The sequence below is a fragment of the Lepidochelys kempii genome, chromosome 4, assembly GCF_965140285.1.
Source record: "Lepidochelys kempii isolate rLepKem1 chromosome 4, rLepKem1.hap1, whole genome shotgun sequence".
Classification (NCBI taxonomy): domain Eukaryota; kingdom Metazoa; phylum Chordata; order Testudines; family Cheloniidae; genus Lepidochelys; species Lepidochelys kempii.
Genome location: NC_136383.1, coordinates 19410116 through 19426302, shown reverse-complemented (window position 1 = coordinate 19426302; position 16187 = coordinate 19410116). Strand labels below are relative to the sequence as shown.

The 16187-nt window shown below is 40.5% G+C and overlaps 1 protein-coding gene across 1 annotated transcript; it reads right to left on the bottom strand.

The window, feature by feature from the left end:
- Positions 1 to 991: 991 nt before the first annotated feature.
- On the bottom strand, positions 992 to 8467 carry SPP1 (secreted phosphoprotein 1). The gene is made up of 7 exons (XM_073340651.2): positions 8326 to 8467; positions 6908 to 6974; positions 6752 to 6802; positions 4056 to 4160; positions 3602 to 3646; positions 2634 to 2903; positions 992 to 1805 (listed from the first exon to the last, which is right to left on the bottom strand). The coding sequence occupies exons 2-7, from the start codon at positions 6959 to 6961 to the stop codon at positions 1377 to 1379; spliced, it is 954 nt and encodes a 317-aa protein (XP_073196752.1). The 5' UTR covers positions 6962 to 6974; positions 8326 to 8467; the 3' UTR covers positions 992 to 1376.
- Positions 8468 to 16187: the final 7720 nt, after the last annotated feature.

The following is a 16187-nucleotide window of genomic DNA, read 5'->3' as shown; positions in this document are numbered from 1 at the left end:
GTTTAAAACGTGAAATGCAAAACAAAAACAAGGCCCCTTTTGAAATCATTTACAGACTCAGTAAAGTGAAAATTTATTGCAGCTTCATGGAGAGTTTTTAGATCCAAAAATCTCTACTGTCTTTCATATTCTGTCCTGGTTTAGCCATTGTTACGAAGCAAAAATATGTCAGATTGTTGTTTAGTGGCTGCTGAATACAAAAGGAGAATATTAGTATGTGGATCCAAAATGTGAATTTTACAAAGTCCTTGTATAAATAGTTTGAGAAAATCTTTGGGGGAACACGTTTGTTTGTTTGTTTGTGTTACTAGGTAACGTTACACATGACAAACTCCTTTTTGGATTTCTATCGGGAGTGGAGACTGCCACATAAATCACCAATTACTGACTTGGGTAGGATTAAAACTGGAGTAACTCATTACTTTGGCAACTGAAATGCCGCAGTTTAGCATGCAAGACCAAAAAAGTAGAAATGGTAGTTTAAATATAGAAGGGATAGACAGAAGGAAAGAGCTTGATTGTGCTCCCACTGAAGCAGATAAAAGTTTTTGATGGTGCATTCTTTGGGAGCAGAACTGGGCCCATAGTGGGCAGCATGGTATTTAATTTTAACAATATGTTAAATAATATTTTGAGGGTATAGTTAAATTATTTTGCAGTCAATTTGTGTGTGTATTGTAGGGACGGGATAAATCTGAAGTCGTGACATTAGCAGCCAATGTGAGTGTAAATAAATAGTGATTATAAGATTCCATTTTTTTAAAAGAACAATTTGTTGTTAAAGTAAGGATAACTCTTTGTGATAACGGAAGAAGTCCCTGTTAATTTTGAATGCATTTGTATACTCCTAAAACTTTTGTGACTAAATATCGTTCATATTTTAGGAAATTAAAGTGGTAATGTTCATCAAAACAAATAGCTCATTTTTTCTGAGCAAGAATTGGTGAGATCAGTATGATGTGTAGTCTCCAATAATTACATTGACACTAAGCACAGGGTTTTGTAGTTTTATTGAACTCACAAAATACAACAAAATATACACTGGAATTCTAAAACCATTAAAGTACAGTATCATAACAGGTAACATTTGCTCTGTGTGTAAAACTATATTTCTCTTGCTTCTCTATATTTCTCTTCATAACAGAATCACAAACACATAACAGAAGCACAGTAAAATACGCAGTAGGAGGGCTTACATTTCTGTAATGGAAAGGAGAGCTAATACAACATACTTGAGTTTGCCTGGTTAATAAAGTTGCCACTAACCACTGCTACAGCTAGAGATCAAAATCACAATGTGTTTACATTTGCAAACAATTCTTGAAATGAATGTTTCCTCTTAACTAAAAAAAAAAAAATGATTTTTTTTTTCTGTTTTAAAGAATGACTTCATTGTCTTCAATGCTGCTATGGTCTTGAGTGTCTTCAGTGCTCTCAGCAGTTTGACGGCTGTCATTGACTTCAGCGACAACATCAACCTGCTGCAGGTCCTCAGTTTGGGCCTGCTGCTGTTCTGTGCTTTCATTGCTCATGTGACTGTCTTCTGTGACATCAGGTTTGCTGTTGTCGCTGTCTGCCTCCACACTGTCAAGCTGCTGTTGGCTGTCATTTTCCATGCTCTTATCATGTGACCTCCTGTTGACTTCATTGCTGTCCTGAATGTTACTTCTGTCATCCAGTTCCACGCTCATGTCAAATTTCCCTGGAAAGCGGCATGCAGCACATGGGGCTTTGGAGGAATCCACCTGCTGGCTTTCTGCGTCTGGTGTGCTGTCATCCTCCTCTGTGACATCATGTACGATGAACTGTGCCAAACATAAAGGTAAAGCATAATGAACAGGCATCCTAGATTATGAGGAGCCAATGAATCACTGAACACTGCAATACTTCACTGAAACAGGGCATGCCTTTTGAGTTAAAAAAAGGAAAAGGAGTACCTGTGGCACCTTAGAGACTAACAGGTGATCTTCAAAACCTATAGGTTATTGGACGGAGGGCATGAGATCAGAGGGGGAGCAAGGGGAGGTACTGAGACTTGGCTGAGGGCAGCCTGCTCCAGGCTGGGAAGGAGGGTCCTGGGGGTTCCTACCTGCTCTTGGGCACATTCCACCCCTCCCATTTCCTGCTCCCCATCATGATTCCAGCCCTTCTTCCTCCTGCTTTCACCACTGCACCCCACCCCACACCCACTCACAAGATGTGCACAAGTTTAGGCAGTGGTCAAGCTCCCACAATATTTCCAGTGCGAGGGCACTTGCCCTCCTGGTTCCACCACCCCTGAGGTTATCCATGCTCTTCAAAGCACCGAGTACATTTACAGAGCTATAACAAATGTTTTATAGTACTATATGAAACATCAGTTCACTACGGGCCTCAGGTCTCACACATGATTATACTGTGTGGCTGCTGGCCACCTGGAACAGTGGGACTATTTTCCTGTCTCAGTGCATATAGGAATATAATACTTATTAACTTTAATGAGTTATGTATCCATAACAAGTGGAAATACACCCCTCTAATTTTGCCTGTGACTTGTCAATCCCCTCCACAGCTAATGCCCACAAAGAAATTTCCGTTTTGAACATCATCCTCCATTTATGGTAACCCAGGAACCATTGCCAAATGGTATTTACCTTTCCCGAAGCTTTGTAGAGCTTGCTAGACTTGTCCTTATGGTATACGTCTACCAGCTTTGCTTTTGCCCTCATTCTATAGGCCACACTGTCTCCTCTGCCTGAATTATCTCCTCTTGTGGGGACGACAGGAGTTAAAGGCGTAGTTACTGGGGCTTCAGTGGGAAAATAGGTGACAATATCCTCATCTGATTCATCCGTGTCATTGGAATCATTATCATCATGATCACCGTCATCTTCGTTACTTACACTTGCTCGTTTGGGAAGGCTCTGAAAAGCATAGAAACAATTTAATAGTGCAGCATGCAATTGCGTTGTTATAGATGTGAGGTTATTACAGTGTCTCTTTGCGGCTCCCTCAAAGTATATGACACTGTTGTACATTCTAAAGCTGAGGCAGGCAGATAAGATCCTACCATGGCATGGTAAATGTGGTAGCAGCTCCAGGCTACTCCCATGGTGAGACACATTCCTTGAGCAAAGAGACTATGATTTGTCCTAAGATTTGTCCTTCAGGTTTATGTATGTTTGAGTAGGTTTGTTCATTAATTGAGGTTTTGTCATAAATGGTTTCGCTACAGATGCAGAATTTGTTTAGAGGCTGATGTCCATCAAATACGCACTTGTGGATCCCTCTGGTTTAACACTATGTAGATTGTTTGGGGATCTACTATGCTGATTTCTTCAATATAATTTGTTATTCAGATCCCATTCTCCCAACCCTTCAGTGGAAGCTAATTACATTTTGCAGCAGGAGACTAGAGCCTCAGGTTCTGTAAGCTGCTGTGCAAATTTTAGAAACCTGGTTGCTTTACGTTTCATCGATCCTGCCAGGAGTTCTGTTTTACTTAGAAACAGATGTCTGAAGAACTAGTTTGGAGGAGGCTGTTGTTAGAAAAAATAGATATTGTGATAGGGTTGCTGCTGTGCTGTATACAATAAGGCTTGAGGTGTCAATGAAAACTTACCTGCTGCTCCGTGTCCTCAACACTTTCTTCTGAAGAAAAATGGCTCTGAAAAAGAATATGAAAAGTACATGTAAATGTGGAGAAACATACCTAATAAAGCTGGTAAAAAAAAATTATGACAAGTTTCCCACAAAAATTGTGGAAACAATTCAGATTTTTTCGACTTTGAGAAATTTTGACCAGCTGGTCTAAAAATGGCAACAACAAGAATTGTGATGCATTTTTGTAGGAAATTAGAAAAATTCCACCTGCTCTAATTTTAACCTTCTTCTAGGTCTGTTATTCTGGGAGATGATAGAAGCTCCATGCTTGCATTAGTTACCATTGTGGCTATCAGTAAGGGTCTTATATGCTACCTTTCTTACTGTACAAAATTTTCCTACCAAAGCAGGGTTTCTATAAATTTCTCTTCTAACCATTTCTGCAGGTCGCTGTATAGAGTGGCTTTAGATACCTGCTGAGGTGGCACCAGAAGTTCTTGTGTTTGTGCTGGTCTCATACGTGATTGTGTATGCACCTGCTGGTGGTGATGTCTGTGAGAATGATGGCTCCCGGAATCCTGGAAAATAATAAGAACCAAGGTCACAATTCAAGATGAAGCATATAGGAGCATATGACTTGAGGAGAACGCAAATGGTGAATCTGCTTTAATCAGAGGAACTCATTTTCACACAGATATGGCATGTGAAGTACCTGCTCCCTTTGGAGCTCATTTGTTTTTAATCATTTACTCAGATGGGAATAAAGTGCAGAAGAAGTCCACAATCCAAATATACATTTAGATGTGAAAGGACATAATATTAGAGGTGTGCCTGTACCAAACTCCTGGAGGTAAACATTAAGGTAAGGTAAACAGCCTTGTGAAGGTTCAGATCAGAATTTTGCAGCTGGTTCCTGTGTCAGTAATAGTCAGAACACTCTCTCCTCCTCCACCCGCAGAACCAAACACCTCCTAGTTTTGGGGAAGTTTGGATTTGGATCCAAATGTTGTGGGTTGCACCACTCTCTACATAAAATACATAAAATCAAATAAGGGGCTTAATTCTCCTCTCATTTACACTGACATAAATCAAAGTTTCAGAGTAGCAGCCGTGTTAGTTTGTATTCGCAAAAAGAAAAGGAGTACTTGTGGCACCTTAGAGACTAACCAATTTATTTGAGCATGAGCTTTTGTGAGCTACAGTTCACTTCATCAGATGCATACTTTCCACTTTATGCATCTGATGAAGTGAGCTGTAGCTCACGAAAGCTTGTGCTCAAATAAATTGGTTAGTCTCTAAGGTGCCACAAGTACTCCTTTTCTTTTTATAAATCAAAGTAACTCCATTGAAGTCAATGTCGTTACAGCAGTGTAAAACCAATGTAAATGAGAGGAGAATCAGGTCCAGTTGCCTTTATTAGCTTACTCATTGCAACCCTGCAGGCATGCGATCACTATTGCAGTCATTGGTCTGAGCCTGTATTGGTGTGTGACCTGATTACCTGTGGTTACTAGGCAATCATTGTATGTGAGGCACAAGGGTTAAGCATTAACTGGCACCTGGACCAATTATGTCATTTATTTTCTAAAGAAAAAAACAGAAGAGTCCCTTGCCCAAACAGGGTTTCTCTCTCAAGGTAAGAAACAAGAATGTCATTGACTGATATAGCTCTAAGAAAGGAGCTGTGTGGAGTGGCAATGTCCCAGTGTGATCATTAGGAGGCACAATCTCCTTCAGGGTATGTCTACACAGCAAAGAAAAACCTACAGCTGGCCTGTGCCAGGGCTCACAGGGAATGAGCTGAAGGGCTGTTTCACTGCGTTTGGGCTCAGGCTGGAGCTCAGGGATCCAGGGTGCAGGGTGAGCATGCTTTCTGCCACACCACATAAGGGGTGCCACATACTCCCCATTGGGCACCTGCAGAGCTGCATGGAGGGAGAGAAATTATGTCCCCACTTCCTCATTACCACTCTGTGCTCATTTGGGGTGGCCAATGCTTCAGATGCAGTAGGAGGGAGCTCTTACTATGCAAGGACTGTGATTGCCCTGGCTTCTTCCCCTCTTTGAACACTTCTGCTGTGGCTAGTCATTTTCTGGCCTGTCGGAGCCCAACTCTCTCTTGACTAACATATCTGGTCGCGTCTCAGTGACTTCACTGGGGCGGCACAGAGTATAAGGGCAAAGTGTGGTGTGTGCTCATTAAATCAGCAGTATGTGATGTAGAACTATTTGACAAATACATGCAGGCACACACATCCAAATACACCATAAATTAACCTTTCCTTTGACACTATCCTACGTTGTGCAGAGCACCTCCTGTCAGGTGCTGAGCACCTTCGAATCCATTTGAGCTGAGGAGGTGGAGTACTTCACAGGATCAGGCCTTTGGATAGTGGGCTGTTCTATACATTTATCAGAGTGTTCTGTCCATGCATTTAATGCGGATCTATCTATTTTTGAATATGAAACTCATCCTTAAATATATTGTGACTTTTGCAAAATATTCTGCAATACATTTAATAGCATCCTGTGGAGTAGTGCATATAAATATACAAGTGAAACGTATCAAAACATGTTTGTGTTATAATGAGGTGTCCTTGATTTTTAAATCTCATTAGTTCCACTTCTACGGTAACTTGTGAGATTTGGGGGTGAGCTTACAGCACTGGATTCTGATACCCTTCTTGACCTTGAGTAGTACCATACCCGGAGAACAGTCCCATTGAAATTAGTGGGTCCATTCATGGAGTAATGTGCTACTCAAGATGAATAAAAGTATCAGAATCTGGCTCACAGTGATTGGTGTGAATCATCAAGACTATGCCATACTGTAACTCCTTTAAAAAAAAAAAAGCAAAAAAAAAAAAGCTTGAGTTTAAAAGTTTGTGATTAAACAAATGGATCTATAAAGATACACAAGGGCACATCTTTTAAAGGTATTAGGCCAGATACCCAGATGGTGTAAATTGGCACAGTTCCACAGAAGTCAATGAAGCTATACTGATTTACACTAGATGAGAATCTGGCCATAAAATTCAAGTTAGATAAAGTTTTGTGAACAGCTATAGTTACAATGAATCAGAAAGTGCAATTTAACATAGCTGACGTGGTGATGATTAAATAAGTAGTAAGTGAATGATAGAGAAGATGAATTGTAAAAGAAGCTTACATGGTTTTCTTCAGAGCTCTCTGAGATGGCATGACGCTTTGATTTACTCACCTTGCGGGGAGAAGAGAGGAAAGAAATTTTCAGTATACATTCACTATTAATATTTGAAGGAAATATACAACTTTTTTCTTGTTGTTACATGTCTGATATACTTACTGGTAATGCAAAGGCAATGCTGATGAGGCACAAACAAAACACTGCAATCTTCATTGTGATATTATACCTGGAAAAGATATTGTCACTGTGAGCTGACAATATGAAAAAATTGCAAACATTCTATAAGCTTTTTGATTCTCTCCTTGTGTTTCACTGTGCTCAGCTGAAATTTCCACTGAGGATTCAAACTCTCCATGCCAACCTCTCTCTCTCTCTCTCTCTCTGTCTCTACACCCTCTGCCCCATTCTGCAGCGAATCAGAGGAGGGGAGCAGAATCTCAATAATCCCACACCAGAAGGGGTGTAAAGAATTTAAAACCTGACACTTCAAAGTGCTAAGCTAGGAGCTGACGATGTTCAGTTCCTTACAAAATGTAGTCCTGCAATCTGGTGATTTGAGCTAATGAGGGAAAAGTATTAGGAATAAAAGAAAAATGCTGATAAAGGACAGATTTAGTTTCATACAAACAGAGAAAGCAAGACAAATTATTTTTTGTCCCCCTTACAGTTAGTATAGATCTAGTTTTCAGAACAGAATTTGAATTAAAGTTGCAATAAAATGAATACAAAAATCAATTCATATGAACAAAAGCTGCTTTTTGGTAGATCAAGTCTTTCCAGAAACTTGAACCCAAGAGGCCATGTATCTGATTAGGTATTGAAGGACAAATTAAAAAAACAAAACAGAACACAAAACCAAAACAAAAAAGCCCATGCAGAGTCTATGAGAATCGGAAGTTTGAGGCAGAGATATTTGCTTTTAAGTAAAGAATACATTTGGTGTCCCTAAATCTCTCACTGCGAGAAGGTGGGACTGGACAACGGCAGGTGGATCGCTCAATAAATTGTCCTGTTTTGTTCATCCCTCTGAAGCATCTGGTACCTGCCACTGTCAGAAGACAGTATACTGAGCTAGATGGACCATTGGGCTGAACCACTTATGACTGTTCTTATGTTCTAAACAATGCATTAAACAGATACTGTATAGAAGTAATGAAATTTCAATTGTTATAAAAGAAAAGTAAAATATCCCATCCAGGGCGCTCATTCAAAGCCCTGCAAGTCTGCCAGAAGAAGTGGCATGTGACAGGACAATGATTACATTTTGTCAGTACACTCTTTTGTTTTCAAATGGCAGCTTCAAATTTCCAGCACTTGACTCAGTGGCAGGAATTTAAACCACCTCTTTCCTCCATCCCTAAATGTACGAACAGATCTAAAATCATAATTTAACAAAGTGTGCTGCAGCCCTCTTTAAGACAACTTTACGGCTCTGACGGTTCACCCTTCAGCAGAGGAACTAGAATGTTTTTAAAGTTGAACTAAAAACTAGACTATTCAAAATTCTACTGTCTGAGGTTCATGTGAATAAAAACTTAATGCAGCACCAAATGGTAGGTAATGAAATGTGCATTTACCTTTCGTGGTGTCTGGATCAGAAGGGTAGAATCTAACAGGGTTGTTGTTAGCTTTCACTGTGCAGCAGCTCAAGCCAATTTGCTCTGAAAGGATTCAGACTTCCCTTTCTCTCCTCTTCTACTGCTTGACATCTGCAGCCTTCTGGAATTTAAATGCTGTTCCAGACATCAGCCAGCCAATCCCCTGGAGGCGGAAAGGATGAGGTCATGAGGTTTCTTGCCACTGTCCTGCCCACATTCTCCTACACTTCCTCTTTGGTTTTGTGGCTTTCAAAGCAAACAAAGCTACTCCATGGTTAAAATGTTACTTATGTTCAATATCATTTAGTTCAGTACAGTTAGAATATACAGCATTCAGTATCACGCAGGAGGACTTCAGGGCACATACGTGTTCTACTTTTGTTTAAGGTAGAATCAACAGCTGTCCAGAAGTCTTTCATTCCTCCTTCCAAGCTTGGGAGAGAAAAGCTCTTAGTTAATGTGTCACGGAGGATAAAAAACTACCCTTAAAAAAGAATGGGTCAACTTCTGCTCTCAGTGATGTGTGTGTGTTACCCTGTTGGTTTCAATGGGATTGCACATTGGGCACTGGGAGCAGAACAGGCTCACTAGCTTTTGCATATAAATGATTAGGATGTTGATTTTTATGCAAATCTCCCAGTCGGTGTTCTGCTTCCAGAAAGCAGGGTGGGCCGTAGAGTCACTGGAGCCCTAGATAAAAACAAGATTTTGCCTTATCTCCCATATTTCTCCCTGTTCTCTTCTAGCCACTCCTCTGGCTCCTTCCCAGTTTCATTTCTGCCTTCCGGGATGTTTCCTGATGTCAATTCAATCATTTACATTGGGTACCTTTGGTGCCGAATACACCCCAGAGTACTTTGATGTAGTTAAGTTTTAAAGCAGGTGCAGTCAGATTCTTGGACGTGTTTAGGACTAAAGGCACCCACTGCTCAAGAGTGAACTATAGTAGTGGTGGCCTTTGGAAGTGAGGGACAGCGTGGATTGAAACTCCATAGTTGTAAAAGAGTGAAGTGGTACAAGCCAGTTGATGGTCTCAATACTATTCCAGCAAAGCCTTCCTTAAATGTATTGCCCTAGACAGACCAGGCTTAGTTTGTTGGGTGTTGAAGAATCGCTAAGCACCCACCTTGATTTCCTCAACACAATAACTAACTTTAATTTGACACAGAAAGAAAAGTCCAAGTAGTATTTTAGAAAGCAAAACAGCATTCTAATTTCTAACCTGTTGGGAAAAGGGCATCTTTCTCTTTCTCTCTGATCTCAGACAAAGCCAGATTGCTTAATTAAACATAGGTGTTTACTAGAACATCGGTTGTGACAAGGTATCATCTTTTGTCTGTTACCCAGCACTTCTAGTTAATAGGAATTTAACAGGCACCCATTATTCTAATCTAGTTAGCCCATGTACAGTAGACTGGGGATAATGAACTCTTCTGCCGGATGATTAGAAATACTGTGCAAAGCACAGTTTGAACATCAGGGAGGGATTTTCAAAAATACTCAGCACTAGTCTAACTCTAATCATTGACCTTAGTAGGAAAAACGTTAGATCAATGCAGAGAGCTTTTGAAAATCCCACACCGAATTTATGCATACGGCTGCTGCTGATAGCAATATATGGACCTTTGAAATATTGCTGTAGATTCCTAATTCACAAGGATGTTGTGAAAATTAATTCTTGTTTGTAAAGTGCTTTGATATCCATGGAGGAAAGATGCATTATAAGCGTGACCTAAGTGTTACCTGAGTAATAGTTCTAAAAGTGTATAATCAAACTCTGAACCTATATGTCTAGAATGAATCATTTAAACGCTTTGTAAGAATCTCCATTTTTGAAGTCAAGTTGCTGTAGTTTATTACTAATGTTTTCAATTCTGTGCATTCATGAACTCTTTAGTATAAGTACCTAAAAATATAAATGAAGGATTACACATAAAAAAGAAGTAAAGGGAACTATATTGTTTAGTCCGAGATTTTCAAAAATAGGAGCCTAAAGTTAGGCTCTGAGGGGCCTGGTTTTCAAATATGCTGATCACTTTGTGTCTCCCGGTGATTTAGGACTTTTGAAAACCAGCCCAGTTATTTAGGTACTTAAATATGGATTTTGGAGTCGACCTTTAGATACTAATTTTTGAAAGTTTTGGCCTGAATATTAATTATAGTGATGCTGGAAAAACTAAGTATTTATACATAATAATTAATATTTCTTTGCACTTAGGGACTGATCCAAAGACCACTGTGGTCAACAGAAATACTCCCATTGACTTCATTGGACCTTTAGTGAGTCAAGCCCTTAAATAGCATAGCACCTTTAGTCCAAGAATATCAAAACTCTCTAGGCAAGTATTACCTCTATTTGAACAGAGCGAGAAACTGAGGCACAGAGAGATTAAGTGACTTGCACATAATGCAGAGCAAATCAATGTGTAATCCTGTTTTAACCTCTAGTATGCTGCCTTCCATACTGAGCTCAGTGAAACCCACATTTTCTAGCTCATCCATTAATCAAGCACTGGAGAAATGAATACTACGTTGCATAGAAAAAATAAATCATGATGTTTTGTCCTTCAAAACGTACGTTTTCCCCTTTGTGAGAGCCAATCTTTGACCTAAGGGGTACCACCTTATTATGCAAATTGCTCCAATATCTCTAAGCGCACGAACTAACTTTTAAACCTGCTAAACGCATTGTTATTTGGGTGATTATGAATGATTTTATTTATTTCTTTGAAATATCTGCTCTAGGAATGATTCTGGGGAAGTTCTCTGGCCTGTGCTATATGGGAGGTCAGAACAGATCGTCACAGTGTCCCTTCTGGCCTTGGAACCTATGAATTTCACAAGCACAACAGCATAAATTGTTTGGTGAAGCTCAGACACTTTACAACTTTATTCACACTACAGTTTATTCAGTAACCACCCGTTTGCATAAATGACTATTTGGTTACTTATAGGTAATGATTTCTGGGGTATTTGTTAGAACCCTGTCTTCCAAGGGTTAACCCTATGACCCCCCCGCCCAAGGTACTCATAGTAAACAGGTTATATTTCCAAACTACCACCAGAGGGCAGTGCTTCTGAACACTGCTGTGACGGCTGACCAGGCTGCCTGTTTCTGTTGTTTATGCAGTGCTCGGGGTTATAGAAGTATTGATTTCATAAGAGCTAAGGATCGACAGTGATGTTTTGCTATAATTCAGGGACAGGACGTAAAGTGACTGTCAGTAAACTGCTATATATTTTCATGCAACATCAGCTGATGTAAATTTAGCACTTGTCTCATGTCTGTCAGTTGTGGTTACCCACCAGCAAGAAACATCGTACAGTAATAGTAAAGGTCTCCCTCCTACGGATGGTGCTGTGTAGTAAGTGGGTGCTTACCGAAAGCCGAAGCAAACTGGCTGATAGAATGGAACGGAAGGATCAGTGTGCTATTTTTATTTACCATTTTAAAATGCTTAAATCTGGAGAGCATGAGAGGGTATACACAGGGCAACATAAATAGCTCTCTGGAATCTGCATAGGGTGGACTTTCCACAAAGAAACTGGGACTATGCAAAATGCAATTGTGTAGGGATGTAATTCATTGCATGCAGGCAAGATCTGCTATTCACTTGTCTTGACACATGATCTTTTAACAACACTTAGTTCCATTTTGGATAACATCAGGAATGTGGTGTTAGACTATTAAAACATGGTTATTTTTCATTGTAGAAATCCATTACTAATGCTTCAAAATGCAACCTGCTATCTTTTTCTAAAATCATGGGCTAGGTCTTCAGTATAGCGACAGGAGCTGACAATAGTTCCTCTGACCTCTGTAGGAAATTCCAATCTGCCTATACATGTGGCCATTATCCGTCTCCCCCCCCCACCCCCGCATCTTCCTCTCTCCTGCCGTAGCATGACTTCCTTCTTTCGATGGAGTATTTCCCATCAGAACTTTGTCTTAGCTGTTGTAGGTGGCTTGTCTGATACTGTATTGTGCAGATGCTCTGACCATGGATTGGAGTAGTAATCGGTGTTAGTATCAATGTCATTCTTTTTTATATACCATTAAACTAGACGTGAGCCTGAACCAAAACCTGAGAGCCAAATACACCCAGACTCTGGGTAGGTTTAGATCTAGATCTTGAGCTGAACTTTTCATCTTGAGCCGAACTTTTCATCTTGAGCCCATCTCTCCTTGGGGTGGTTTATATGTACATTGAAGCCTCTCTGAAATGACTATTCCTAGAAGCGACCACATGTGGTTGTTTAGTGGAAGTCATCTCCTAATAAAGCTGGAGCAGAACTTATTCACTAGGTTTGGGGTCACTTTGCAGTGGTCTCTGAAGGTAGGAGGTTGCCTCATGATGATTTTTTGGTGTAGGTTTCACTGTACTTCCATCACATAAACACACAGCACATCTCCAGACTCACTCTGGACACCTTTACTATCCGATAGTCCTCACACAGGCCAACTCCCATTAACTCAGTGGGAGTTTGCTTGTATGAGGACTATAAGATCACACCCCTAATGTTCTTACGATGTCAGTAAAAGGTATCACTTGTAGTGAAAGTTTCCGGTTGTTAGTTTAGGGGGACAGCTCCAAATTTTCCACACTATAAACTATTATAAACTAGCCATCTGAGATAAAGATAATAGAAATCAGTTCTTCTTGTTCCCAGGTGCAAGTTCATCCCCTAAGAGGCTCAGGAGTGATTCTTCTGTCCTTTGTAAAGTATTGCATTCGTTTGTAAGTGCCATGTGGTTTGTTTTCCTCTGAAGCATCAGCTACTGGCAACTGAAAGAGACAAGACACCACATCAGATGGACCAGCAGTCTGATTGTATATGGCATACCCTTTAATTTCTACGATGCCATCTAATAATTTTAAAATTAAAGCTCTGTTAACCAAAAAGTAAAACTACAGCCATTGTTACTTCATGATCCCGGTTGTGCTACTGCCTGGGGGAAATCACCCAGCCACCAGAGGGTGCTAAATTTAACTAGCAAAGCCACGTGCCAGACACCGCACTGACTTCATTGGTGACATCTTCACTTGATGGTAGACAAGATAACAACAGAACAAAAACAATGTGAAGCCCTGTTGGCTTGTGCCCCATAATAAAGAGGAGGTGGGAGGGGTAGGGATCAATGTCTTCCAGGTGGAGAAAGGACAAAACTGGGAAGGGCAGACATGTTATCTCCATGTTTCTAAGAACACAAATGAAAAACTATTAAAAAAAAAACCACTTGGCAGTGCTCCTGTAAATAACATCTTTGCGGTCAGAACTTCCCAAATAAAAGCAGGCTTAGTAGTAAATAGCGGTTTATATGAAAAACAACCAAAAGCCAAAACATTTTTGCACTGCTTCTTGGCACGAAATGTTGCTGAAAAGTGCCTCATAAAATGGACTTTTTAGCCTTAATTTAATTTAATTTAGCCCAAATACCCCCAAATTTCCTAGCTTACAAAAGCCCCAGAGCAGGAGACATGTTCATAGTTACAGTTCACATTTTTACCTTTGCACCAACAACATATGTCTCGCTATACTGTAACAACTGCTTCCATTTCCTGAAGGGCACTCTTTCCACTTAGTTTAATTACATCCATGGTGGAGAGGGAAAAATTGTCTGCAGAACACTTTGGAAAAGAAACTGCACCAGTGATCCTTGTGTCTGAAAACACAAAAGCTTATTACATTCAAAGGTCAGAATTTTCTAATGTAGGTGCACAAAGTTAAACGCACAACCGCATATTCAGGCGCCTAAATAGGGTGCTTAACTTTAGGTACCTAATGTTGGCCCCAGAAGTTCTTCTTTCTTTATATGCAACATGTCAATAAGTCTCATGATCCAGAATTTGGGTGTTATTTTGACTCTCATGGTGACTGTCATGGTAGAAGCATGAACCTGATGCACATTTACGCTAAAGTCCCTTTACACCATATAATTTACATCTTGTTTAAGGTCCTTCTATACTGCCAGAGCAGAAGGGGCCTTAGTGTAAATGAGAACTAAGGCCCATATTGCTAGCATTACAAAGATCCTTTACTATCTGTGCAATAGACTATTAGAAATCAATATTTATATGATGGTAGCACCAGGGTTGCCAGTTTTGGTTGGATGTATTCCTGGAGGTTTCCTTTCATGACATTAATCTTCAATTCAAGACTAGTCTTTAATTCCTGGAGACTCCAGGACAATGGCAACCCTGGATAGCACCCAAAGGCCTCTGTCAGGATTGGGTCCTATAATGCTGGGTGCTGCACAAACATAAAGCAAAAACCAATCCTTGTCAGAAAGCGTTTGTAGCCTATGGGCATGCCTGCACTGGAGCTGGAGGTGTACTCTCCAGCTAGGGTACTCATACCCATGCTGGTTTTGATCGAGCTCGTACACTAAGAATAGAAGCATAGCTGCAGCCGCACAGGTGGTGGCAGGGTCCTAGGTACACACTCGGGGCAGCTAGCCCCTCCCGCTGCCCTGGCACTAGGCACTAGCTCAATCAAAGCTACCCCTTCTAGCATAGGAACAAATAGACGAAGGGATACTATGGACAAGAAAATTATTATTTCACCTAATTTATACCTAGATCATTCTTCTATCTTTTCCTTCAGACTGCTTGGTACTTGCTCTGTATGTACCTGGTTACCTGCAGCCTGGATTAATACAATGGTCTCCCAAATGTCTCAAGAGCTCATAATGATGCTACAAGCAGGGCCAGATTTAGGGACCAGCAAGCCAGGCAAGCATCTGGGGTGCTGGGCTTGGGGGAGAGGGGGTGTTTTTGTTGCTAGCATGAATAACTACAGATCCTATTGTGCAAATTTATCATCTTATATAACAGGGATAAATCACACCTGCAAACCATGCATCAAAGTCATGAAATTGGCTACACATGCAATAAAAAAATAAGGTATTCAAAAGTTAAACAAATAGAGGGAGGGCACCGAAGATGCTCCTCTCCTGGGGTGCCGTTTGATCTAGGGCTGGCCCTGGTTACAAGGCTGTCTCACTCTCAGGCATCAGAATGACCTTTATTAATGCAAAATAACCACCACCAAGATATGGCTAATCCTAAATGTTCAATTCAAGTGGACTTTATACTGTCTTTGGAGTCATTTGTGGTGGTGTTAATATCCTGTTTTTATTTACAAGCCACCTAGGATCATGGACTCTCTCACTTGCATGATCTATCATGCTGCTCTATTCTTACTAGTAAGAAGCAATCATCAAAAGGTTCCAAGGGTTCAGTTCAGAGAAGCAGCCAAAAATTAAGGGAAAGGGTTCTCAAATTTTGTAGCTGCGTGAACATCCTCCATCCCCATTCACTGTACTTCCTGAATCACTAACTCAGGCTAAGATCAAAGGGGTGTTCAAGGTTCCATGCAAATGCTTTGCACAAACTCTAAATATTTGTTTCCTGAGTAACCTTAAAAGCATTAAATAAAGAGAAAAAAAAAAGAGATCAGGAAGAAGCTGGTTTCCTCAAAAGGAAAATATGGTGTGGATTTAGAGGCAGTTCCATAACAATATGGGTGTCTGTTAGTTTCCCAGTCACTCCCTCCACCATTCGAAGCATGACTGTGTGTCAGGCTAAACAAGCTGTGCACACGGCAGGTTTTGTTTCACACTTATTCAGTGAATGAGACTGATTGCAATACATTTTCCAGAGCCTGCCTTTGCATTTTTGGGAAGGTCTGCTGGTTACAGCACTATGCACAGACGCTGCCCAAAGATCTTAGGAGATGATTATTTGGGAGACAACCCAAATTTAACTGGTTTCAGAGTAGCAGCTGTGTTAGTCTGTATCCGCAAAAAGAAAAAGGAGGACTTGTGGCACCTTAGAGGC

Coding starts and splice junctions, on each gene's coding strand:
- SPP1 (XM_073340651.2), bottom strand. CDS start 6,961: ATGAAGATTGCAGTGTTTTGTTTGTGCCTCATCAGCATTGCCTTTGCA. Junction 6,803..6,907: donor GCATTGCCTTTGCATTACCA/GTAAGTATATCA, acceptor TCTCCCCGCAAG/GTGAGTAAATCAAAGCGTCA. Junction 1,806..2,633: donor TCTACAAAGCTTCGGGAAAG/GTAAATACCATT, acceptor TGTTTGGCACAG/TTCATCGTACATGATGTCAC.